The 25,858-nt window shown below is 35.8% G+C and overlaps 1 protein-coding gene and 1 long non-coding RNA gene across 5 annotated transcripts in view; one reads left to right on the plus strand and one right to left on the minus strand.

The window, feature by feature from the left end:
* Positions 1-16,015, plus strand: part of ADGRB3 (adhesion G protein-coupled receptor B3) — a 653,858-nt gene extending 637,843 nt beyond the window's left edge. For all 4 annotated transcript variants that reach the window (XM_016157597.2, XM_016157598.2, XM_016157599.2 and 1 more), the window contains 2 exons: positions 9,253-9,357; positions 14,776-16,015. In XM_016157597.2, the coding sequence (XP_016013083.2) occupies positions 9,253-9,357; positions 14,776-14,964 (294 nt within the window). In that variant the 3' untranslated portion in view covers positions 14,965-16,015. The remainder of the gene's footprint in view (positions 1-9,252; positions 9,358-14,775) is intronic.
* Positions 1-25,858, minus strand: part of LOC118611331 — a 163,459-nt gene that overhangs the window by 3,073 nt on the left and 134,528 nt on the right. The gene's annotated exons all lie outside the window — the stretch shown is intronic.

The raw sequence follows: 25,858 nt of genomic DNA on the forward strand, positions 1-25,858 counted from the left end.
CAAGATTTTCCAGACAAGTAAGGAATCCATTTTATAGATCTTAAGGTAAGTGGACAATTTATGGTTACAGTTGAACTTGGTCAATTCAGTTTGTTGGGAGGTGAGAATGTCAGTTTCTTGATTTTTCATATTTAAAACAATTATATTTGTTTTATTTCAATGACTACCTGAAGAGAGCCTGTGAGGATGTTTTAGCTGATCAGCTAGGCTTTCTCTGGGACTTACTTGCCTTGCATGCTGATTCCTGTTTAGGTCTGTCATACATTGCAGAAGTTTTTTCCCAGTAGTAAGTGTTGGTTCATTGTGCTCCTGTATTTAGTAAATGCCTTTTCACAGATATAAACAAGATGAAGATGTTCATTTTCCAATTTACATTGAATTTATATTGATGCTGTAATATCGGTGCTAGAAATTACTGAAATCATAGCATTTGAGCAGCTTATGCTGAGCACAAAATTAATGATGTTCAAGCGTCACATAAAGTGCACTTATGCATCTTGATAATTGGATATGATTCATAGTTTGCTGACATAATTGGATAGAATACATTCTAAATGTCTCCAGTATATTTGTACTATTGATACTTACATAGAACCCAATACTCTTAACTGATATTCCTAAAATTATGGAAGCCTCCTAAAACATGGAAACTCATAATTCAGTCATTTCATGTATGTAAATGAGTATTGTAGCTCAGTAATGTACATCAGGCATCAAAAGTGAGATTTGTTTTTATTTACTACAATGGAGAATAAACTCTGGTTTTACTTTGAATAGAGTCTAAGAAAAATTGGTCTTGTTCAGTAATATTTTAGTAGTATTTGTACAGGATTCAAAGCAATGATAAAGAATTTAGCCTCCATGATAGGGTGGTAATCAGCACTGATGCTGCTCAATTGTAGCAACCTGGCATGAGATAAATATTTTATTCTAAGTTTTCAAGGCACAAGTAGTAAAAGAATATATTCACCAGTATTTACTTTTAGGTTCTTTTGTGCTTTTTAAGGGACAAAAGATAGAGCATTATACTGTGTATATATTTGTCCTGAAAGCAATAAGTTCTTAGGCTAGTACAAAGGCAAGGAGTTGGGAATTAACTCACTAGACATCAGTGATAAAATATAGTAAAAACCTAGCCTCAGTGCAGCCAGCCAAAGTTATGTAATCTCCAGTACTAAAAAGAAATCTAATCATACTATGTCATCTGGAGCATTAGAAAAACTTTTTTTGTTCATATATTCTAAGGCAGCTGATAGCAAATTCTTTAGATTGATACTTTTCCCTGTGCTTAGTATTCTAACGTATAACCATAGCATTTTCAAAACATTTGCTGATGCTGCAACATTAACAACCTTGGATATTTTCTTTAGCTTTTTAATTGCTATAGTTATTGCAGGATTGCTATAGGCATCAAACTATGGGGAAAAATAATTTTGAGATATTGCTTTTTCTTTATAAACCATATAGTACTAAATTGTATTCAGAAAAATTGCCAGATTTAAATGATGGATTTTAATACAATATATTTGTACTTTGCAGATGGTCCTTGGCAAAGAGTTCAGGTTGTCACCTTTTAATTCACGCTGCATAAATTTGTTTATGTCAAGCTGTCTGATAGCCCCTCCCTACAAGCTTTACCACACAATGGCCAATTTAGGCATTTTGCCACTGACAGACTTTGCCTACTGAATTCTTGAAAGCATTCCCTTCAGGCCTCACACATTCCCCAGAGTCTGTACATGATAATATTCTCCCAACTCATATATCCATAAAACTTTATGGCTAGTAAGTGTTATACCTGGGAAAGGCCCCTTCATGTAGCCATCTCAAAGACAACCTTGAATTTCTAAAATAAACAGAGCAAAGTGTTGACTAGTCATAAAATGGTGACACACTGATTCTTGCTTCCTAGAAAGTGTGAATAGTCCTAGTCCTGTGACCAAATCCCTCATTGGACTTGTATTCCCAGCTCTAAGCAGAGATCTGGGATATAGTAAGCATTCAATAAATTGCTACTGAATAAAAAAGAAAATTAAATCCAGTTTGCTCTAATGTTAACAAACACTGGATCTAAAATGAGGCACATACCAGTATAGAAAATGGGCAGCTATGGAGATAGCCGTATTATGTTACTGAAACCGAATTTTGTGTGCCAGAAAAGGCCAATACTCAAAATATCGGAGTTTGGAGTAAGGAAAAGTTTATTGATCAAGAAAGAACCAGCAGAAGAGACATGAGACCTAATGGTACCTGAAATCCATCTTGATGGCTGCATTAAGTTCTTTTGTTTTTTTGTAGATGGTTAGAGGAAACAGGTATGCAGAAGTGCTGGTAGAGCAAATTTTAATTGTTAAGAGCTTTGAACTTGGCCATTTATAGTAAAGAGGCATTAACACCAGATCTTCCTGAACAGTGGACCTTTTGTTTCCAGTGTTCAAGTTCAGGTCATGTCTTGTCCCTTTGTGTGTAGGGGGAGGGCATGACTTTGGTTCTAGGTGCAGTTGGAAGTCAAAGTTCTGTTTTGAACATGCTTCTGTCAGCATGACTTGCGGTTTTGGTCTGTTGTCTCCGAGAAGCAACACAGTATCTCATTAAACAGGATAGTACCATTTTGAGCTGGTTCTGCAGATACAGTTGGCCTTCAAAGATATACATAATGTGGCTAACTCAAAGGGGTGAATGGCACATAGAAATTCTAGGAGGAGGAAAAGGCATGAAGGTTGGCTTAGGTATGGCATGCTCAAGAATCAAGTCGAACTTCACTGAAGCATGGGGTCTATGAAACAATAGAATAGAGGAAGTAGTTTAGAAACCATACAGTGGAGAGCTTGTACCCCAGGTGAAGAAATTTTACCTAATTTGTTACTAACTGCTACTAAGGTTTTTCTGAGTTTCTTTTTTAACAGAGGAATGATTTGCTCTGATCTGGGCTTTAGAAAGGTGAATATGGCAGTAATGAGAGATTGAAGTAGGGTGAATGTGGAAGTCGAAATACAAATTAGAAAGTGACTAGTTCATGGAAGAAGTAATGAGGGTCCACCTCCTGGAAATGGTAGGAGAAGAAGGGGATGAAGGTCCACCGCAGAGTCAAGATCTGTAGAATCTGATCCTTAACTAAACACAAGGTAAAAGGGTAGGAGAGCAGAAAGAAAGATGACTCTGCAAGTCTGAGCCTGAGCTTCTACTGATAACATTAATAGATTCAGAAGAATCACAGAGACATCTAGTTAGGATGAACTGGATTTTAATACTTAAGGGAGTAAAATGCCTAATATGTATTATCAGAAATATTAAGTAGTTTAAAATTAGGTTGAAGATAAACCTCAAAAAGAAATTTTAGGAGTGCAATTATAAACATCCTTTCTGAAACTGTAGTAGACATCTATTTCATGTTAAAAATATATGGATATAGAAATTTTTTATCTTCTCTTCCAAAAACATGGGGACAAACCTTGTCACATTGTTCCATGGGGACCATGTAGCCTCTTATAAACATCTTTGCATGTTCCTCTGATGTTCCTAATGAGCCCCACACATCCAGTAAACCCTTTTTCTTCTCAAACTGAGAAGTGATGGTGGGCAGAGAGCACAATAAGACAGACTCAGGATATTCATGTCTTTCCTTTGTGGAGACTTTAGTTTTTACTGAAAAATTTGGGGAAATGTAGCCAAGTAAGATAAAACATGATTCTGTATTGTATTTTACTATGAACACAGCTAAACTACGACTTAGAAGACAAATTTTATATTAATTTCTAAATACAAAGCATACAATTTCTAAGAAATGTCTTGTTCATATTAGGCCCCTTCTTGCTTTGTCACCAACCCCAAGCAAGAAGTGCACTCTATTAGTGCACTTTGAGAAAAAGTTTGAGCAATTCATTCCTATGCTACATCCATCTCTTCTATATTACTAAATTTATACTGCTGCAAAGCTATTTCTTTGTAGCCAAGTTTTCTCGAGTGACAGTGACACTCTCTCTCTCTCTCTCTCTATATATATATATATTCCTTAATCAGTTTCTTCAGATCCTTTGTCTAGTTTCTTTTAAACCCTGGGTACTACATCCAAATAGAAACATTTGAAACATAAATGATACTATAAAGTCAGGCAGTTCAAACTACAGGTTCTGTCTCATGGGACTCTGGCTGAGGACAGGTCTGTAAAATATTCCATTCCCACAAAACTGCTTTAAAAATCAGGCTTAATTTCTATAGTGTGTATTGCTTGCTTTCTTAACATGAGTTTTGACATTCATTACAGACTATCATTTAACAACCCATTCTGGATCATATGCAAAGTGGTAAAAAAGAAAAATAACCATAGTTTAGACTAGTTAATATGAACAACGGGAGTATAGGTATATAAACTTCTAAGTCTGGAAAAGGTAATTCAGAAAGTGGTTTCAATTCCTATCAGCAAATGATAGGCCCCATAATTTAAAGTATATAGTCAGGAGATTTTACAACTTTTTCTAAGTTTCTCTGTTGCTGAAAGTCTATGTTTAATAATGCCTATTTTATCTAACTCGAACTTAAATTCCAACCCTCCGATTCACATTTCTAAATTTAAAAGAGAAAGCCTCCAAATTGCTTGTATCAAACCTACCTAGAGGCCCTTTATAAGCCACCAATATGGAAAATAAGAAAGCAGGATTTCTGCCTGGAGCCAAAAAAACAAGCCTTCCCTGCTACAGGCCTCTTCCCTGACCTATGTACCTATGCCATCTAATTCATTTAATTTTTTTCACACACTTTCATCCAGCACCTGCTGAATGCCAAACACTTGTTCTAGGTGTTAGAGATATAAAGTCACTGCCTAGGAGGTGTTCGGAGAAACACCTATGGAGAGTTGCAGGATGATCAATATCCAAAGTTACAAAAGGCACCTAACCCACCCTAGCATTTTTCATCTCCTTTTCCATCTGAAGAGGCATAATGAGAAACTTGAATAGTCTAGAGGAGGAGGATGCTCCCTGAATCTGTGGGCTACATCTAAAGTAGCAGCATGCAAAGAGAACTGACTTTGGGTTCAGAATGAATTCCAGTTCTCTCACCACCTGCGTGAGGCTCAGAGCTTTATTTAGCCTCTTGAGCTTCAGCCTCCTAACCCTTGAAGTGAGAAAATGACTACTACCTCCCAGGGTCATTGTGAGGATTAAGAAAGATAATGGCTACCATTTCTTAAGTGGCTCTTATCTGTGTGCTCTATTGATAAGTGATTTATATATCTTTTTAAATCTTTAAAACAACACTGCAAGGTTATTCTGACTACTGAAACTGGGGCTAAATGGGGATTGGATTTTTGTGCCTCAGACCACACAACTTGAAAGTGATGAAACTGAGATCTAAAGCCAAGTTTGTCCAGACCTAGAGCTGTTAGACTTGACAATGTCCCAAGTATTTAATCTAGGAGAGTGCCTAGGATATAGTAAGTGCTCAAGACCTACAAATTGCTTGCCTCCCAATTTTCCATCAAATAACAAATTCCATGAAAGTGCTTTACAATTTATCACTTTTACTCTAATCCGAACAATTAAAAGGCTGCAAAGACCGCCTCCCTTGAGTTACAAAGATATAAAATGAAACATAAGAGTCCTATGAAATAAGCTACTCACGAGACAATATTTTTGTGCAGTGAGGTAGGTTGCTGGTATCGTTCAGGATATGAATTGATACACAGCTTCAAAAAGTGTTGAGTGATGATAATTTGAATGGAAGTAAATACTATTAAGGCCGTACCTTTTTTTGCAAAAGATGCCTATAAAATTTGACAGGTATTATAACTAAAGGAACTTGAATTTTATATATACTGTCAATTAGAATGTACTTATTTAAATAGAAAATCCATATGGATTACAGTTTTATCGTCTTTACAAGGTTTTATAAAACTGAGTTCTAAATTGAGTTTTTCACAGAAGTCAGTTTCTTTGGGACACAAGATATTTAACGAAAGAAAGGGGTAAACAGATTAACCCTAAGGTCAATAAAATTTTCTTTTAAATATCCATTAAAATGGAATATAAAGTTTATAAGCATGGAAACTTCTAATTAGATGGTTAAAACTATCAAAAGCATGAGTGCTGCAAATAAATAATTATTCAGACAGATAAGGTGAAATCACAGCTAAGTTTTTATCCCCAAATATTGCTGGGTTAGAAAATCTTCAGTATTTGCTGTGATGCTAACTTTCTTGTCATTGGAACCTTCCCCACTAAAAAAGCTGTAAGAGGTTTTGAATAGGAAGGAATCAAGCCTGGAAAATGAAATCAGGCCCTTGACAGATAACATGAGCTGTTGATTGGCAGCTCCAATGTGATACTTCCATCAGAACCACCAGGCCATCATTGCTGTGGTGACTTCTGGCTGTGCCAAGGTAGGAATTTTAAATTAGAATGATTATCTGGCATGAGGATATATTGGCAATTCATGTTTTTAGGTAAGAAAGGGCCTAGATTTCATATTAATTTTAGGGTCTTTGAGCTTTATTATTCAGAGTAGCGTTCATGAACCCATGTAGAATATTGTAAAATGCTTTTTGGTCATATAACACTGCTGTCTACCACATGTATTTCTGAATATGCCCTAGCAATACATCTTCTCAAAATAAAATGCACTCAGTTCAGGTGCTGCTTAATCAGAATATGATTATAAAACTCCAATCAATGTAGCCTCAATTCTGTGAGATATGTAGCATTTTGATTCATTAAACATACTCTATCCAATAGAGATATTTGGTTCCAAGAGATAGTGAGTGTGTGACTAACAAGGGAGAACTTTATTGGAAGGATATGGAGAAAACGCACCTCCAGACAGGAGATGGTAGGGACCTCGACTGACATTTTTAACAATATAGAAAAGTATGATTCCCCAATGCAAAGTCAGGATCTACTCATGAGATGAAAGGACACTTCACAGACAAAATCATTGCATGCCTACCTTAAAACGAGAAAATTGTGCCAATAATATTAACTATCTTTAGAAAGGAATGATCTCATTGAGGAAAGGGGATTAGGGCATAAGACCACCAGAAATTCTGACTTTTAGAAAATAGAAGAACAGAAAAGATGCAGAGATAACAAGAATTTGCAACTTGAAAACGAATATGTAAAAATGTAGGACTCTGCCTTACTTGGATTTCTCTTAGCAGATTCCCTTATTAACTTACTGTCATAATTTGTTTTCTTGTTCACAGTTCTAATTTAACATGTATCTGAGTTATTACATGATTAATGTCTGTTCTCCATTATACCTCAAGCTATAAAAGGACAGGAACTCAACCAGATTTTGCAGACCACTATTACTCCAGAATTTAGCACACTATGTGGTGCTCATGAATATGTATTAACTGACAGAATGAAATATCTTTAGAGAAATGTTACTAGTATGACATCACCCCTACTGCACCCTAGCAGAAAATAACTATGTAGTAAGATTCATTATCTTGAAAAATACTATTTGTAAGTTAGAGCCAGAGTCAATATTTTGATGACTAAAGTTTTTTAAAAAAGATATTCCTTGTCATACAAATCCATATTTTATTTTAATCAGTGTCTTAGGACCTGGTACTGCATGGGAATGTCTGCATCCCTGAGGATAGAATGTACTGTTTGCCAGATACATAGTCCTCAAAATCCCTCCACTGAGTTGCTTATGCAAATCCTCCCTCATAAATCTCTATCAACCATACCCTCTCTAGTCAATTATGTTTGCCTGGTGTTTCCCTGAAAATTCTGCAAAGCTGTTTCCTGTACTCTCCCAAAAACTGATAGGAAGTTAATCGCTCTATAATTACTCCCTGTTTCATGTCCCCATCACGAGTAATATTGCCATGTTCTCATCCTAAACCACTGATTCATCACCAGCCAATTGCTAGATAGAGCTAGGAAGAGCAAAGATGAAAATCTGGTTCTAGCAAGACTTAAAATGAATTCAGATTTCTCTCATAAATTAGCTAAACAAAGTATTGCCTAAAGATTCATTAACTATAAGAAATTAGAGAATAAGGCTTTTAAAAATATGTTAAAGATTCAGTTTGCATTTATCTTTTGCCTTTTTTCCCTCAAAGAGATAGTGTTCTCCACAAGTGTCTTTTTAAAAGAAAATTGGGCATTATAAATCTCTCCCCCACCTCCAAAGATATATTTCTTTTTCCAAAACAAATCTTTACTTTTGAAAATATTTGGTAATTGAAACAATAGACCAAATGTTCAAATCTTTGCTTAGACATGAATATCATATACCTATACAATTCACACGAGCAAATGAAGTAAATTATGAAACATGCTTAAAAATGCTATAAAATGGTACATAAATATGAAGGCACATATACTGTACTTTTAACTTTAACTTGTAAAAATCAGAATGGAGGGAGACAGTTTCCCCTTTAAAATAACATTTGTAAATACAGGGGATTTATCTTACTCATCTTTGTGCTCTTTTAAATGCTCTGTATAGGAAAAGATTCAGCTCATGTTACTTCTCCCCAAGGTTATTTTTATTTATGACTGTTAAGTTATGATGAAGTTTGGAGAAAAGACTATAACTAGGGATGAAGAATTTTAATATATTTGTGTCTGTGATCTTAAAAGCTCATCAGCTACACAATTTATGCTCTGAATCCTAATTGTTAAGATTCTGTACCATCTCATGAACAAATCTACAAAACCTATGGGTCAGATTTTCTTTCTACAAAGCTCAATCAATATTCACATGGAAAGTATAAGATTTTAGATCTTATATATATTTTAGACACTTCAGTGCTTTGAGTCAGTCTTAAATGACAAAGCCTGGGATTTTGTTCCCCCTTTAGTACAGTCAGCTAGGATTTTAGTGTTTATGGAAATAAATCATAAAAAAGTAATATTTCCCATGACAAACATTGAGAGACTTGGGTGCTTTACAAGTCCAAAACTTTAAACATTTTATATTGTAACAATTTTTGTAAAATACTTTTAACTCTAAATGATGAAAATCTTACAGGAACGACTGCCACATTTTAAATGCGACCACAAGAGAAAACTTTTTTAGTAATCTTGTAAGTGAAAGAAAGTCAATTCTTCAAATTCAGGAAGTGCTGACTACAAGACAAGAATTTGGTGTAACTTATTTGCATTTGTGGCATATTTTGAGACTGCCTGGTTCCTGCCGAATTCAATTTCCCTAATTGTAAAGCAAAAATCTTACATTTTTTAATGCATAAATCAAATTAGAAATGAGGGCTATCTTTTTTTTTTTTTTTTTTTTTTGCAGAAGGTCATGCATACAAGGAAGAGGCATATGGAACTATTTCAGGAACTAAATCAGAAATTTCAAACTTTGGACAGATTTCGGGATATACCAAATACAAGCAGTATGGTGAGTATGTTTTGTTTCATCAGTGCCTGATGCCACGCTAACAGTGTGCCATGTCAGCTATGACCCCTGCCCTCCGGGAGCTCCTGATTGTCTTGGGAACACAAGAGTGAAATATGCCAGAAAATAATCCCCCAAAATTTACTCTGCTAAGAAGCACATTAGGAATGATAGAATCTTTAAGCATTTTATTCATATTTCAGATAGTCTCATTTATAAGCTTTAATTGGAATTGGTTATAGATCACAAATGTATTGGCTTCACATGGCCCTTTTACTATCAGAGTAAAATCGAATATACCAATAACTAAATTTTTCCATTTTCTTTGAACACCTGGCATTTTAAGGTTATAAAAGGTAATTATAAATATATGCAGCTCAATATATTGAGTTGTTACCTGAAACCAGAGTGGTAGGTTTTGTCTCCAGGAGATTCACATCAACACTTGGGGGCTTTGATTGTTGATTATGAGCATTCTCTTCTCATTCATTCACACTACTAGAGTCCTAGAATATGACTGCATCAAAATAAAATGATATTTTGCAGGTTCTGTGTGTATAGTGCAGCAGGGCTCCAGGGAAGGCTACATAATTATTTGTGCAAGTACTGGACCAGGAGTCTAAAAATCAGTATACTAGTAGAAAGCTCAGCCAAATTACCCAGCTCAGGTTTCTAAAGCTCAATTTTCTTCCAAACTGAGCATAGAAAATAATTAAAATATATGCTTCCTTCATACCTCAAAACATTTCCCAAAGTGGGTAAGAAGCTGAGTCTCAGCTATAAGAGAAAAGGCTGGGACTGCCTCCTAACACCACTCTTCTTCACTCAAAATGGTACTTTTTATTTGCCTCACAAATTGCAGTCCTTGGATGGACTGCCTCCTCCTCCTCCCAACAGCTGGGTTTCTGATATATAACATAGCACAGTGTGTTTGATTGCCTTCTAACTCTGGTCATTCTGTTATGTGTGTTATGAGCCTTAGTCCTGCCTTCCTAGTTAGTAACATTAGCTTATCAAGAGCAAGAATGTATATATCTTTGTTTTCCTGTATTCTTCTAATACTTAGTACAGTGCTGGTCATGGTTATCGGTAAATGGCTGTCCTGATTTATGCACAGCAAGAATCTTGTTTAATGTGTGACCATCAACACAATGCCAGGCATACAGAAGACACTCGTATGTAGTGAGTGGTTCTTTCTCATCTACTTCTCCAAATATTAAGTTGTAGATTTTTAGTTAGTAGCAAATGAAAATTGCACTATTGAAATTAGACCTAAACATAGTAGCTACTCATTTTGGAATATTGAGAGCTACCATTGAAATTGAAGACACTTTGTTTAAAACAAAAGGGTTATGTTTACAAATTTGAAAGGGTTATGCAACAGACACAGCTGGCCGACTGCTATAATAATATGATTGTAATTTCCCCTTGTTGTATGGCTTGGCTATTAAATCATTAATGGCACAAATATCTGTATCTCAGTTTCCTGACAACCAAAACAATGTACTAATTACACCACATTTCTGTAGCAGCATATCTTTTCTAGAAAAGATTTATGAATATTTATCATTTTGGAGGTTAGGAGAAGGGAGGATAGAGTTGCCATTGCTGCTTGACTATTGTACTAAATACCTGAGAACAGAAAAGAGTTTCTTATTCAGTTTTGATTAATAAAGAACATGTGAGTCTATTATCTTTAATTCAGTCATATAATTCATAGTGGCATATTGCTAATGAAAAATTGCATAATTGGGTCGAGAAAGATTTTCAAAACAAATCTCAATAGTCTTTTTCTTTTTTTGCTACTAACTCATAGAACCAGGCTAGCGGTGCAAAATGATGATAATTACATAGAATTTTGGAAATCAAAGGCGAACCAGAAGACCATTTAGTCTATTTCCCTGCTTCCCAGGCAGAACATTTAAATCACACTACAAAGAAAAGGTGTTGTTAAAAGAACTCTTTTACTTTGAGTTTGTCTCACAAATTAGCCTCTATCAAGATCTCTTTCCCCTAAGGAGCTTCTCCAAATTTTTGCTTTAGAATGTAGAATAAACATTGTCCCCAATACTGGTAGGATGGAAGAAGGGTGGGAGGAGAGAAAAAAGGATAGATGAAAGGAGGGGGCAGAGGGACAAGTGACAACCAGCTGGCCCTGGACCCCTGAGCTGTGAGCCAAGCCCCAGGATCCCTGCTGTGCCGTCAGTGGCTCTGAAATCTCAGATGCAGCTAATGTTCTATTTATATAGCCAAAGATCAAATTAGCATTTTTGGAAGTTTCACATAGATTGGCTTATATTGAATTTATAATCGATTAGGCCTTTATCACACGGGCTTCACTTTAACTACATCTTCTCAAAAAACAGCTGCATGAATTCAGGAACTTAGACTAACTCTTATCAGATTCAGGCCTGCATTGAAGCCTGCCCTGGCCCCTATAGCTCTTACCGTCAAATTCAGTGATCTCTTTAGGCTATTGTAAACTTTATCATTTATCCACTTGAACCACTGAAAATGTTAGACCTCTCCATGTGGGAATCCGTAGGCTCCCCTCTTGTCACACCCAAGCACATAGGAAGATTGGCAGCTTGTGGGCACCGTCTCCTGACTACCAGCCCTCCTTACTGCCTGCAGACCCTGTCCCACTCTGATTGCTAGGTATAGTTCTCACCCCTAAAGCAGCACGGGGCCTCTCACCTACAGATGTCCACACATCTGTAAATGAGGATGAGAACCACAGTTCAGTGGGGAGTGCCATGAGGTGCCAGAGGAGATGAATAAGAAAGCCAACCTTATTAATTTATTACGCACTAATAGACCCTCACAGAAATTCAATCAGTCATCTATTGGTGGCACTAATACTCTTTGAAATTATAACTAGATATTCTAACAAAGTTAAAAATTGGCCATTTCAGTTTATGTATCCTGGTGCTTGATTTTCAAAATATAAAAAGAAAATGACACCTGTTCTAAACATAATGGAACCCCAATTTTCAAAGCAAATGAACACTTTACATGTCAAGAATCCTTTTAGTATTGTACTACTTGAACTTTCTGTCAAACTAGTCTCAAAGCTCCTTTAGACACAGCCCTTGTCTAAGATGGGTAACTATTCCACTCTATGGCTTAATTCAGCACAGTTCACACCGGTGAACATTTCACTTGATGATTAATCATTGAGGTCACTGTAGTGCCCCCAAATATTTAACCATTCCCCATTGTGTACAAAATAAATTCCAAATTTAGTATCCTGACATATAGCACACCCTCATGATTTGGCTTTTAATTCACCTCTGTTTTTGTTTGTTGTTTTTGCTGTTTTTCTCTATTCCAACTAAAAGAAATTGGTCACTGTTTTCAAAGTTGTCCCTTCTCCATTGCTCTCTGAATTTTTTCTTCTTAGTACATATCTGTCCAGCCACTTGACTTCTAACCACACGTTTTCACGGCCAAGCCCATCCTTCTATGCCAGCCCTAACATCACTCTTCTCAGAAAAGTATATTTGCTTGTCACAAATAGAAGCCATATATCCACCCTCTTCTGAACTCCCACAGCACATTTCCTGCATCATGGATATAGACATATCAATATATTTTATACCTGCATATAACTATAAACACTTTCAAAATAAGTATGATTACTATACAGTGAGCATTTATTAAATATCAAGTGCTATGCTAGGCCCTTCTACTTTTTATTTTTGCGGCCCCACAAAGTAGATCATGACCTGTGCATTTTGCTAACTCCTTTGGCCCACAGTACAAAGCATACTTCTGTTTTATAAATTTTAAAGTTGAGGTCCAGAGAAATTGAGTGAATTGCTCATGGTCACATTCATTTGAAATGGAGCAACTGGAATTTGGACCTGCATGTATCAGGCTTTAAATCTTACACTCCCCAGTGGACCGTGCCACTTTTTCATATTTGATTTATCACCTTATTCTCCCTCGTGCCTCATATGATGCCTAGCACAGAGCAGCTGATAAATTTTGGTTGAAGGGAGGCAAGAAGGAGAAAGGGAAGGAAAGTAGGGAGAAAGAAGGGGAGAGTTGCAAGACTATGTATAGTTCGCGAGACTTTAAGATAGTAGACTAAATCAATTAATCTCCTATACATATCCTAAAAGGTGAACTTTTTATTAAATTTTTATTGTTACTTTTTTCATCGTACATCCTCGTGATTAAAGCTAATGAGTGCTGAAGATGTCTAACGTATTGAGGATTTTAACAATTTAATTTCTAGTTATGATGAGTATTTCTATAGGTTTTCTCTTTTGCTTATCCATACTTGAGGATAATTTTTAATATACTGAGTGGAACTCAGATAATAAGTCAAGCACCCATTTTATGTCTTCCTTAATTGATTATAATTAGTTAAAAGCCAGAATTTGTGATGGGGAGAGGGTAAAAGACACATTTAACAGCTATAGTATTTTAGTTTAATTTTTTTCTAAGGAGCTTTTAGTCATGATTTCCTTCTTATTCTTTGATGTTATTCTGCTTAGTCTATCCCATTCAAATTCCCTCATTTTACAGAAATCTTTAAACAACATATATTTAAAATAAAGCAGTTTCGCTGCTAAATTTTAGCAAAATATTAATCTATAGAAATCTCAAATTATGTCTATTCATATTTATTGAGCACCTACAACATGGACGGTCTGGGAAAACTTATAATTAGGCCTTAAATCTTAGGAAATAAGAGACTTTATACTGTGAAACATAAGAAGGAAGGTGGCTGGTAGACTTTTTTCTTAAAAACTCTTATATTGTATATTGCCAGATCTATTTTCTAAAAAGCTGTGCTCTTTGAAGGGAATTGGTGTGTCATCCAAATATATAGAAAATTATGGAGAATGCATAGAAGGAAAAAAATGATCATACAAAAGAACATAGCAGCATCTTAATATTCTAAAAAGGATAATTTCTTGATGACAAATTAAGCAAAAATAGTGATTAAAAAAATTCAATTTTATGAATATATCCAGTTTGAGTAACTGATTTTATCACATAACATGCCCCATTACAGATCCTCAAATTTTGCTTATCCCACCAGAGATTCTGGCAAACACCTTAAATTTCTACATTTAATCTTAGCAGTAACTTAGTGCTCCTTCCTACCTGAACATACAGCCATACTAACATTTCACAAGATGCCGAAAACAAATAATCATCTACTTTGCCTTCCATAATATTGTTTTCTTCCTTCGACTGCTGGAAACTTAGAGAAGGTGTTCATCAGTTTATTCAATGAAAGAAAACTGAAATCAAAACCATTTCCTGCAGCTGGCCACAATTTCATCTCATCTCTGAATCACATAAACTGGATTAAGGTTACAAACATGCTCTTTTCTGGAAACTTCAACAAGCAGCAATCGTAGTCATCAAATCAATGACTCTCTTTCCCTCTCTCCTTAACAGGAAAACCCAGCACCAAACAAGAATCCGTGGGACACTTTCAAAAACCCCAGTGAATACCAACATTATACCACAATCAATGTCTTAGATACAGAGGCAAAGGACGCTTTGGAACTGAGGCCAGCAGAGTGGGAGAAGTGTCTGAATTTGCCTCTGGATGTGCAAGAAGGTGACTTTCAAACAGAAGTTTAACAATCAAAATGGACTGAAATGGAGATAAAATTTATTGCACTGACACTTAAGACTTGGGAAGCCTGACATTTCTATCTGGACAGAGTGACTATCCTATGTCGGGACCTTCACGTGTCAAATGTCAGTGGTGTTTGCGTATGGTAACTTCTCCCTAGTCAGGCTAGTGGAGAGAGGACCAGGTGTACAGTTCTGACCATCCTGTGTTGTAAGTACCCGTGGAATGGATTTGTAAGGTAATCTTTATAGATAAACCTCAAGCAACGATTCATGTTGTAACCGCTTCATATGGTTTAGTTTTCAAAAAACTTCACCATGAAGCACAATGTATATATTTATGCAGTTTTTAAAGTTTATAACAGTCTGTTTGGCCATTACTACACTTTTTACTTTATAATATAAAAGCAAAGTTTTTGTCATTAAATGAATGTTTGTTGAGCTACATTCTTCATTGCTTTAAATGCAATAAAGTAATAATCTCACTTTTATATGAATAATATATTTCACATCTTTATTATTGCAGTTTTCTCTAGAAAGCTCTGAGTAGCTTTCTCTGCTGCAGCTGTGTATAAAATATTTAAAATGTTGTATGGTGTAAATAAACTTTTGTCTACATATCAGTTTTTTAGTGCATTTTATTTTAGATTTGTTGAACGAAAATTTACATATTTATAAACTTCTTTTCCAATACAGATACTGAAAATGTATTCATGGTTTTAATAGTATACCGTTATTACTCCTTTGAGGCTAATGATTTCTCAAATGTAATAGTAGGTTTGTATAGTGCTTCTGTATTTTCTACTCAAATACCCTTTGGAACAATGTACCATGTAAATGGGGCTTGTCAGAAACCTGCTGCCATCATACTCTTACGTAATTATTATGGTTTTTTCTATCTTGTGGCAAAAAGACAACTAGTAGAAAACAATAAGTTACCATACAAAAAAAATAATACAGGGAAAATGTTTATTATAAGTAATGAAGTTCACTGCATGTTCTGCAAAAGAAACTACTTGTACTACAGTTCTTCATAGCATACAAAAAAAAAAAAAAAGAACTTATTCAGGGTTTTAAAATATCTGTATATTCTCAAGCAGACGGAGAAGGGGAGTGGATGTATTTGGTAGATGCTTTTGAAAAGTGGGAAGTCTCGGGTGAGCTGACTGCAAAACAATCCCTCGTGTCCTCTCTAGTGTCAAAGCCACACCTGTGATGTCACCCACTCCCTCAGAACCACATTAAAGAAAATGCCATGGGAGGATTTCAGGAATTTCCTCATCTTTTCCATGGATGTTGTTATGTTTTTTACTCTGAGGGGAGTAAAGGGAGTGGAGAGGAGATTGAGGTTTTCGAAATTCCTAGAATGTTTATTTGGATTAATTTGTTGTTAAACCTAAGCTGCATGGTCTTCTGTGGTCTGTCAGAAACTCAAGTGAGCTGGCTCCTGCTACCCGGGACCTTGGGGACCCCACCCTGCAGGCCATGAGGCGGAGACAAAGGTGCTTCTACACTCAAGTGCGCCACTAAGCTAGAGCCTTAAAAACCCGCCCAGCTCAGGCTGAACTGTCAGATACTTATAATGTTCTCAATGTAAAGATGTTAAGAGTATATTTTTAATCAGATTTTAAAAATAAAAGCAACATCATGATGCAAAAGAGTATAACATAACTAAGACTGATTTTTCAATAAAATAAACTTCATGGTTAATTGTAATATTAAATGCCTATTAAATTTATAAGATGACTTTCTAGTGTTATGAATATTTAGTAAATTTCTCTCTTCCTCTACACCTAATCATCTATCATCTATCTATGGATCTATATCTTTTGATCTATATACACACACATATATATGTGTGTACATATTTATATACGTACACATATACGTGTATAAAAATTCATAATGCTATTCCATCCAATAATCTGTAGAGTGAATAATCATGTATGCAGTTCCCCATTCCAAACTGTCTTGTTTAAAAAAACCACAAGCATGTTTGAAACCATAAAAATCTGTTTAAAAAACAAATTCAATATTACACTAATATTTCTTATAAAACTAATATTCACTGCCATAAAACAAGATCTGACATTTTTTCACTTTTATTTGTTTCTAGTTCTAGTAACTCAGTATTAGAGTAATATATAAAAGCTAACCAGAAATTGTATACTAAGGTAAAATTTTCGATTAAGAAGGATGCCAAGTAATAGTGGTACATTTTTTTTTTGTTTTAATCTGTAAGAAAAAATGCAGGTAAATAAGTATCAAGGATCATAATTTTAAGGAAGCTCTCTTCTAGTCCACTCTTTTAAGTTTTCATTGCACTTATGCTCGCACATATCCTCTACCAAGGACTGGACTGAGTTGTGGCTGTCGCCTCAGAGTCCTGGGCACTTCCCTCTGAGCCCACTGTACTTCTGACCTGCCAGGATCTTTGTGCCCTTGGATTGCAAGTTTTTCCCCTTCCTCCAAGTCCAAATTTTATTTATGCTTTAAGATATACCTTATTTCACCTTCGTGAAAGTTTTATATGATTTTTCAAACTAGAAATAATTTCTCCTGTGGACTCTTATGGCCCTGCTCTGTACCTCTCTTAGGACTTTAAAAATCTTCTCTTGTTATTTATACACATTTCTGATATCCTCTGGTGGACTGTTAAGTGCCTGGAGGGCAGGATTCATGTTTAATTGATCCATTTTTGTATCTCTTAAGGGACCTAGCACAATAATGTTCACACAATAAATGTTTGTTGAATTATTTGTGGAATTTTAGTATTGCTTACAGTCATACATTTATATCAAGTCACACACTTAAAAGTGTTTGTTGAGCAACTATTATGTGTTTACTTATGTTAAGGGACTGTAGGGCCTCTGTTTTAGATATCTCACAATCTATTTAAAGGTATAAACTACATATTTGAAATGAGTAATAAACAGTATTATTTAAACACTAATAAGCGATTATTACCCTATATTATCTTTTGTCCATGTGGAACAGGAATTAATTGTCCTAAAGAAATGGAGACTCACCATAGAGTTGAAGCCAACAGACATATGAAAAGATGCTCCACATCGCTATTTATCAGAGAAATACAAATCAAAACCACAGTGAGATATCATTTCACTCCTGTTAGAATAACTACCACCAAAATTTGACAAATAACAAGTGCTGGAGAGGATGTGGAAAAAAGGGAATCCTTGTATATATATTGTTGGTGGGATTATAAATTTGTACAGCCACTATGGAAAACAGTACAGAGACTCTTCAAAAAAATAAAAATAAAGCTGCCACATGACCCAGCAATTTCATTTCTGGGTATTTATCTAAAGAAAACAAAAACACTAATTCGCAAAGATATATGCACCCCTATGTTCACTGCAGTATTACTAGTAATAGCCTCCTAGATGGAATGGTTAAAGAAGATGTGATACATACACACAGGAATATTATTCAGCAATTAAAAAAGAATGAAATCCTGCCATTTGCAGCAACATGGATGAACCTAGAAGGTATTATGCTAAGTGAAATAAGTCAGAGAAAGAAATACCGTACATTTTCACTTATATGTGCAGTCTAAAAACAAAATAAACAAAACAGAAACAGATCTATAGATATAGAGGATAAGCTGATGGTTGCCAAAGGGGAGGGAGTGAGGAGAAAGGAATAAAAATAAAATTTAAAAAAAGAAACAGAGGCTCAAAAGAGGTTGAGTGACATACCTAAGATCACCATAAATAAATGACAGACCTAATATTAGAACCCAGGCCTTCTGACTTCTGCTCTGGGGCCAACCTATGATACGATGGTATTTCTACCTATTCCTTCTAAATAATTAAGCCCCCAAATCAAATAATGACAAATTCCATGGAGATGTTTTACAGGCAAGTAAGTAGTAAAGGCATAAAACTGAAAGTGTACATCAACTGTCATGCGAGTGGTGAGGCCACTAGCTGATTGTAGCAGAAAAGCATGGCTGATCTAAAATAGCAGACGAGTGCAGCATGTATAGTATAATGGTGACCATCGCTGCCTTCCAAAAACAAGTGATCTTAAACAGATGTGGTTCTATAACCTGTTGTGTGCTTCTATTTGTACCTACTTTACTTTTCAAACTCTCTTAAAATGCAGTTAATATTTAACTAATTTTGTGATTACCTGCACCTATGCAACAGGAGATGGAAGAGAGAAGCCAACCTGAATTTTAGACTGACTTCAGACACTCTGTAAAAACAAAGCAACACACACACACACTGCAGTCGATAAACTGCTGCTTCAGAAAATTTATTTTTAAAATTTTTAATTATTCTTAGCATCTTAGGAAAACTTGGTTTTAGTTCTCCAAAGTTATCTATATCAAAATCAATTAATTAAGCTCTACAAACTTGTAGTACTTTGTCAAAGAATATGAATCAAATATGTCTCTAGCATGTGAATCTACACAAAATTTTCCATGATGACAAAATACCATCTCACCCAAGACATTTTTGTAGTTAAATTTGTAACTGGGGTAATATAACAGAAAATATATTTAAGAATTGAGAACTATAGAATGTAAAAATAGAAGAAATGTTGGCAACCAATGAAAATGGCAACCATTTTCAGGTGTCAAAAAACAAATTCAGACTTAGATAAGCAGAGACTTTGCTTGAAGACTATTGCAATAGGAGCAGAGGGACTAGTGTTATAGGGAAAACACTTTAGCTGTAAAATTTATAAGTATCTCAGACATCAGGCAGAAAGGGCTTTCCTTTTATAGGGAAGAATCAACAAGACTAGAAATACTGGATGTGGGAAAGCGGGATGAGCAGGTGGTGTGGTCAGTAGTTGAACAGGGAACACCTTCCTGGCCAGCCAAGTTCTGGAAGAGATGGTTAGAGGAGGTAGGGGAGGTTGTTCCACCTTACGGTGCTTGATTTAATCTCGCAAAACTTGTTTAAACTCAAGAGTAGGCCAGAGTTTAGGGTCCTGGGGGAAAGCAAGATGTCTAACTAAAGTTTGGCCAAGTTAGGTTAGCAAGTATCTTTGTTTCGGAATGGTCAGTGGGGACAAGCAGTTCAGCACATAATTTCTGAGACAGAATAAGAATGTAGAGGGTCTGTGTCTAACTTTGTCACAAGTAAACAAGTTTCATCTGAGAGCCTTATCTAAGTAACATCAGAAGGGAGGTTCTTTGCAGGAAGCCATTTCCTAAAACACAAAAGGGTGGAAGGATTCCTTGACCATTGCTATTTTCCAAGGGCATAGGGCTCAGAAAAAGTTTAACATTATCACTGGGAAAAAAAAACTAAGCCCATTGGCATGAGAAGAATTACCAAAGTTCTGATTACCAATGCGGTGATTAAGGGAAAGCAATTTCTCATATTAGACCACAGTCATAGATCTTTAAGCAAAAAATCATTCTAAAATGAAAGTGGTAAATATTATAAGCTAGACGTGAACACTTGTGTTGTTTTTTTTTTTTTTTTTTCATTCTGAGCTTACCAACCATCTTTTGGTTTGGACTCTTGCCTATACCTTTATACCATATAACTTGCTGGTATTGAGATGCTGATCCAACAATATTTTATCTTTTGAGAATATAAAAAATGGCACTTTGGCTTGTAAATCAGTACTTAAATTGTCATTCATATGAGTCAGTATCCACAGACCTCACATAGGTAAAATTACACAGGCAAGACTTTATTTAAGCTACTACAACAGGACAGAAGACAGACTCAGTCTGAACTCAACTCTGCACAAAAGGCTGGAACATTTTTAAGGATGTGGGGTGGGGTGGGTTTTATAGGCTGGCTGTGTTTATTATTTAGTCTTACCTCAAAGAAATATGAATTTCCTCATATCTTTATGTCAGGAGGTAGTTTTACACTTGGTGCAAGAGACTTGCTGAAGTTAGGCTACTACCTTGCCCCAGAAACTAGGAGAGAGGCTGACTTCTTTGATGATTACACCTCAAAAACATGGCTCAGGTACTTAAGAGAGACATGAAACTGGCAAGAAACTTTTTAAAAGATACATCTCAAAGAGGCAGAGAAAGAATTTATAATCACCAACTTTCCTAAAGCAAATGCTCTAAGAAGAGGGAGGTCAGGGGCCTAGAGTCAAGAAGAAGCCTGGGTAAAGTTCAGTCAAACTTTGGGGAATATTAAGTTGTTTTCGGTCACAGGTAAACTAATAAATTGACACCTAAAAACCAGCTAAATTGAGAAGACTCATCTATGAGCTTAATCCACTAAAGTACAGTCATCTTAAAATACCAAGCAAGAAGCATCTAGAATTTCTTACCCTCATGTAAAGAAAGGATTTATTGGAAGATGATTTTTCTGGTGGCAACCACCTATGTGAAAGACCTGAAAGCCTCTTAAGGGATGAGGGGTCGGCTTACTTTCACTGAACAATGTTTAACAACAGAGAAGGGTCACAAAGGTTAGAAGTGAAGGACAACATTTCAATTCCTATGCTTTTGTTTAGTCAGCAAGTAGTTGGTATTAACCTTTTAGATGAATGCCTAGCATTATCTAGTATCTCTTTTTTTCTCAATCTAGAATTGCATTTCTAAAATTCAGAGTATTATATATATACACTCTGGAAAATAATTATGTTGTATTTTATTCTGAAGTGAATTTGAGGTGGTTTATAAGAATACATACATGAATATGTTTATTCAACACATATTTAGAACCAGTTGCAGTTTTGATACTGTGTTAGGAGATGGTGACTTAACAGTAAGCAAACATGGTTCCTATATTCAAGGGACTTAGTACCTCTGCAGACACATGGACCAACAAACAAAATTACAATAATTTGATGGATTTACGTAAAAAAAAAAAAAAAAAAAAAAAAGAGCGTGCTTCAGGAACACTTGGAAAAGGCACTGATATATAAATAAATAACGATGGACAATCAATGCGACACAGAGGCTAAGCACCTACAATGTATGCCTCAAGAACCTAGACTCCTCTGGGACTGGACTAAGTGATGGATCTTAGCTCCCTAGTAACCAATGCAAATACAGGGACAGCAATTAGTTATGGTGCTCATAGTGTCCCCTCAGATAAAAGTCAAATTTCTTCCATAGAAGAGACCAAGAAATGTTTCTCATGAACCCTCATGTTGCATTACATGGTGAATTCTTTATCTATAGCTTCCTTATACATTTTCTGAGCCTAACAGCGATAATTGTTGTCTCATCTTGAAAGGTGACACGATGAATAATTTCTGTCTCAACTTGACTAGATCACAGTATCTAGATATTTGCTCTAACGCCAGTCTAGATGTCATTGTGAAGGTTTTTTTCAGATGAGATTACCATTTAAATCGATAAGACTTTGAGTAAAGCAGATTACCCTCCATAATGTAAGAAGGCCACATAAAATCAGTCGAAGGCCTTAAGAGGAAAAGGCTGAGGTTCCCCAAGGAAGAGGAAACTCCTTCCCTAGACTGCCTTGACTAGAGCTGCAACATCAACTTTTCCCTGGGCCTCCAGCTTCCAGCTTGCCCTATAGATTTCAGACTCACCGGCCCCCACAACCATGTGAATCAATTTATTAAAATCTCATATTCCCGCGCTCCCTCTCGCTCGTGCTCTCTCTCTCTCTCTCTCTCTCTCTCTCTCTCACACACACACACACACACACACACACACACACACACATATTGGTTCTGTTTATTTGTAGAATCCTAATACAAGTAAATACTTAATACCCAAGTACAATCACTTTGTACTATAAGTATAAAGCTCTCTCATGATCTGGCTGAATACAAAAAATAAAATATCAACTCTACTTCAAGAAATTACCCATGAGTATGATTTTTCAAAATAAAGCTTTTGGTGGTAATTTTAAGCTCTTTCTGAGTGCTTATGAAACTATATGTATATATAATTCATTTAATCCTCAAAATAAATCTGTAAGGCAAGTTCTATTATTATTTCCATTTCACATTTAAAAAAAAAGCTGAAATCTATAACTTCAGTATCTCACAAGGCAGTAAATAGCAGAGCTAGGATTTGTCCTAACAGTTTAACTCCAGAGCCTAAGCATACAATTATTCTGCTGAATTATTCTGCTGAATAGCTTTTGGCAGCAAAAAGTTCAAAGTTAAACTTGTTGGCAAGTATTTGGGATGAATCAAGGGCAGATATGCAGAATCAAGCAGAGGAACATAAGTATCCAGAATATCACTCTCCCTCCACACAGAAAAATGCTGAGAACAACCACCAAGAACTTCCTCAGAGCACATATTTGGATTTGGTTTAACATAAGGACACATGAGAGACTAGGATCACAAAGTTCTACATCATAGAACATCAAAATGATAACTTGCTTAGAGACTATTATCATAAGGTTACTAAACCATGTCACTTTCATTAAAGTGATCTTTTTAAATTCAGGGTTCATAGAACATCTAACTTTTAAGTGATTTAATTTTCTAGTGAACCTTCTAGGATAAACTGGCTACAAAACATAATCCAAGGTGACAATTAGTATTAATGAGTCACTTAGATATTTACTAAAAATTATAATTAGGGCTCTGAAATTATGCATTTAAAGTCATGCTTGCAGATAATGATCACATCAAAGGATGAGGTATCTCTCTTACAGCCATATTATTTTATGTTTCCAAGTCATGTTATGGTGGGTGTGCTATAGGAGACTACTTCTTTCTGTGTTTTAAGTTGGGGAGGAGAGAAGGTAAAACACTCAGTTCATCAAGAAGTGAGGAGGAATTAGGACACAGCGTGGTTTGTCGACTGTGAATTCCTGACCCTTGGATGGATCATTATCACAAACTTTGACTCTCAAGGTAAAATTAAGACATAGGTTATGTATAAGCATCATTAGCCAGGGAGTCACAAAGGTAAATTAAAAAGCTGTACAGTCTTGCTTTTTTTCTCATCAAAGTGATTCTCACCAAAGATTTCCCATCAAAGTGATAAAAAAAAATAACAATCAAAGGAAGATTAATTGTGTGTCCAGAGCTCACCAGCATTCAGTCAAATATTGTTCTGAGAAGATCAAACTTGTGATTTTTTTTCCCTGTAGGAAACTACTATGCACTTTGGAAGAAATGTCTAATAACTAATAGTTCTAATTTTGGGAGGAGTAGCATGTTGTTCTGAAAACAGAATTTATGTGGATAAATTTCTTTAGCATTAGCCCATGGCAGGATTAATAATTTTTTCATATTTGCCAGGTATATTTACAGAAAGTTTTATATCTTATACAGATTTATAATGCATAGTTGTCACCTGAGTTATGTAACCAAAATAATTGGAATGCCCTCAGGTATATTCCTGTACAAGCTCTGACCTTCAATAAGAACTTGCCTGACCAGAGGGTATATGAACATCTATCTGTATGCATCTGATAGTCATATACCCTGTATAAGTCTGATGCCTTTAATAAGAATGTACAAAGTACAAGCCTGGTGATTTTCACATCTGCTCTTGGGGAGGTGGGAGATACGGATAGTCTGGGGATTTAACATGGCTGCTCCTTGCCGATCTTCCCCTTCACAGGAACAGAGAGAAATCAAGCACTGGACGCAACTAACAGGCCCTTATCTTGCTACTTAACCTTCCTAGTAAGCCAAGGATCAGGAAAGCAAAAGAATGGAGCAAATTTGCGGCATGATCTCCCCCTCTTTCAGAAGCCAGTCATCTCATCATTTCAGCAGATGGATTCAGTGGCCACACTTTGCTAAAAAACAGGATGTTCCCACAGATCATTGAGCTAATAGCCTCCACCATGAGTCCATTGTACTGAGGACTTTTCCTTACTCTTATTTTAGGATCTTAAAGTATAGTCAGCTTTTAGGCAACGATTTCTATTTCCTTTTCACATCTAGTGTTCCTTAGATCCAACCTCCAGACAGATATGCCAAATCGAATGGCCCAATCAATTGGAGATTTTGGATAAAGCACTTAGTTGCATAATTTTACTCTTGGGTCATTCATCTGACAGGTGATTTTTTTTTTTTTAAGGAGAGATGCAAATATAAAATATGCCACATATAATGCTTTAAATCGAGGCTTTCCAATCATTATTCTGATCTTCCAATTTGACCAATACGTGTTGTCCTCATTTGCTGAGAAGCTAGCTTGCTGTTTGAGGAAACGCGAGGATGCATGTGAAATTGTACTGGGCTGGGTTGGTTTAGCTGGAACAGTACTTGGAATTGGAGTATCATCTTTGGGGTAGGCCAAGTGCTTTTCTCTTGCCACAGAAAAGCACAGCAGAAGAGGCCAGGACAACCTCTCTCCATGCCAATTTTGGCAGCAAATTAGAGAGCACTTCATAGAAATCCATTCTGTGGCCTACTGAATGGAGAGAAGGTATTTGTCATCTGCACAGTTTCTTTGAGCAGCAGATCATTTATCTGATGAAAAAACTTCATTAGGCTCTTAAAAATACTTGAATTATAATTAGGGATGTGGTATTTTTTTCATCATTTTTATGATGATATTAAAAGAACATCATAGCCTAGAAACTGTTGTATATTCTTTAAAGGCAACTGTATAAATGCCATTATGGAGTAGCCAGGATATTGTTAATAACCACATTGCACACAGATTTCTCAGGAACCCAAGCAGAGACCCTCTACTGAGTGTTTACTCGTCATGTTTTCTGGGACATCTCAGAGCTGAGGTTGCACATCTTTCTGTTGACATCGACATTATTACAACCATGTGTTTATATAGCAGGATGCTAGCCCTTGTCCACAATTTCAAATGCTTCACTTCACCACAGCTGTGCAGAGACCTTCCTGACCCTATTTTAATTAGTATAATTAACTTCCCAAGTTATAGTTCTAGCAGGCTATTTTTTTTCAGAATCCATCATTTGACACTGAGAAAAATCTCCAAAAATTATTTCATTGTTAAATCACCTTGCATCCAAGA

Source organism: Rousettus aegyptiacus, unplaced genomic scaffold (assembly GCF_014176215.1).
Source record: "Rousettus aegyptiacus isolate mRouAeg1 unplaced genomic scaffold, mRouAeg1.p scaffold_m13_p_1, whole genome shotgun sequence".
In the NCBI taxonomy this organism is placed as follows: domain Eukaryota; kingdom Metazoa; phylum Chordata; class Mammalia; order Chiroptera; family Pteropodidae; genus Rousettus; species Rousettus aegyptiacus.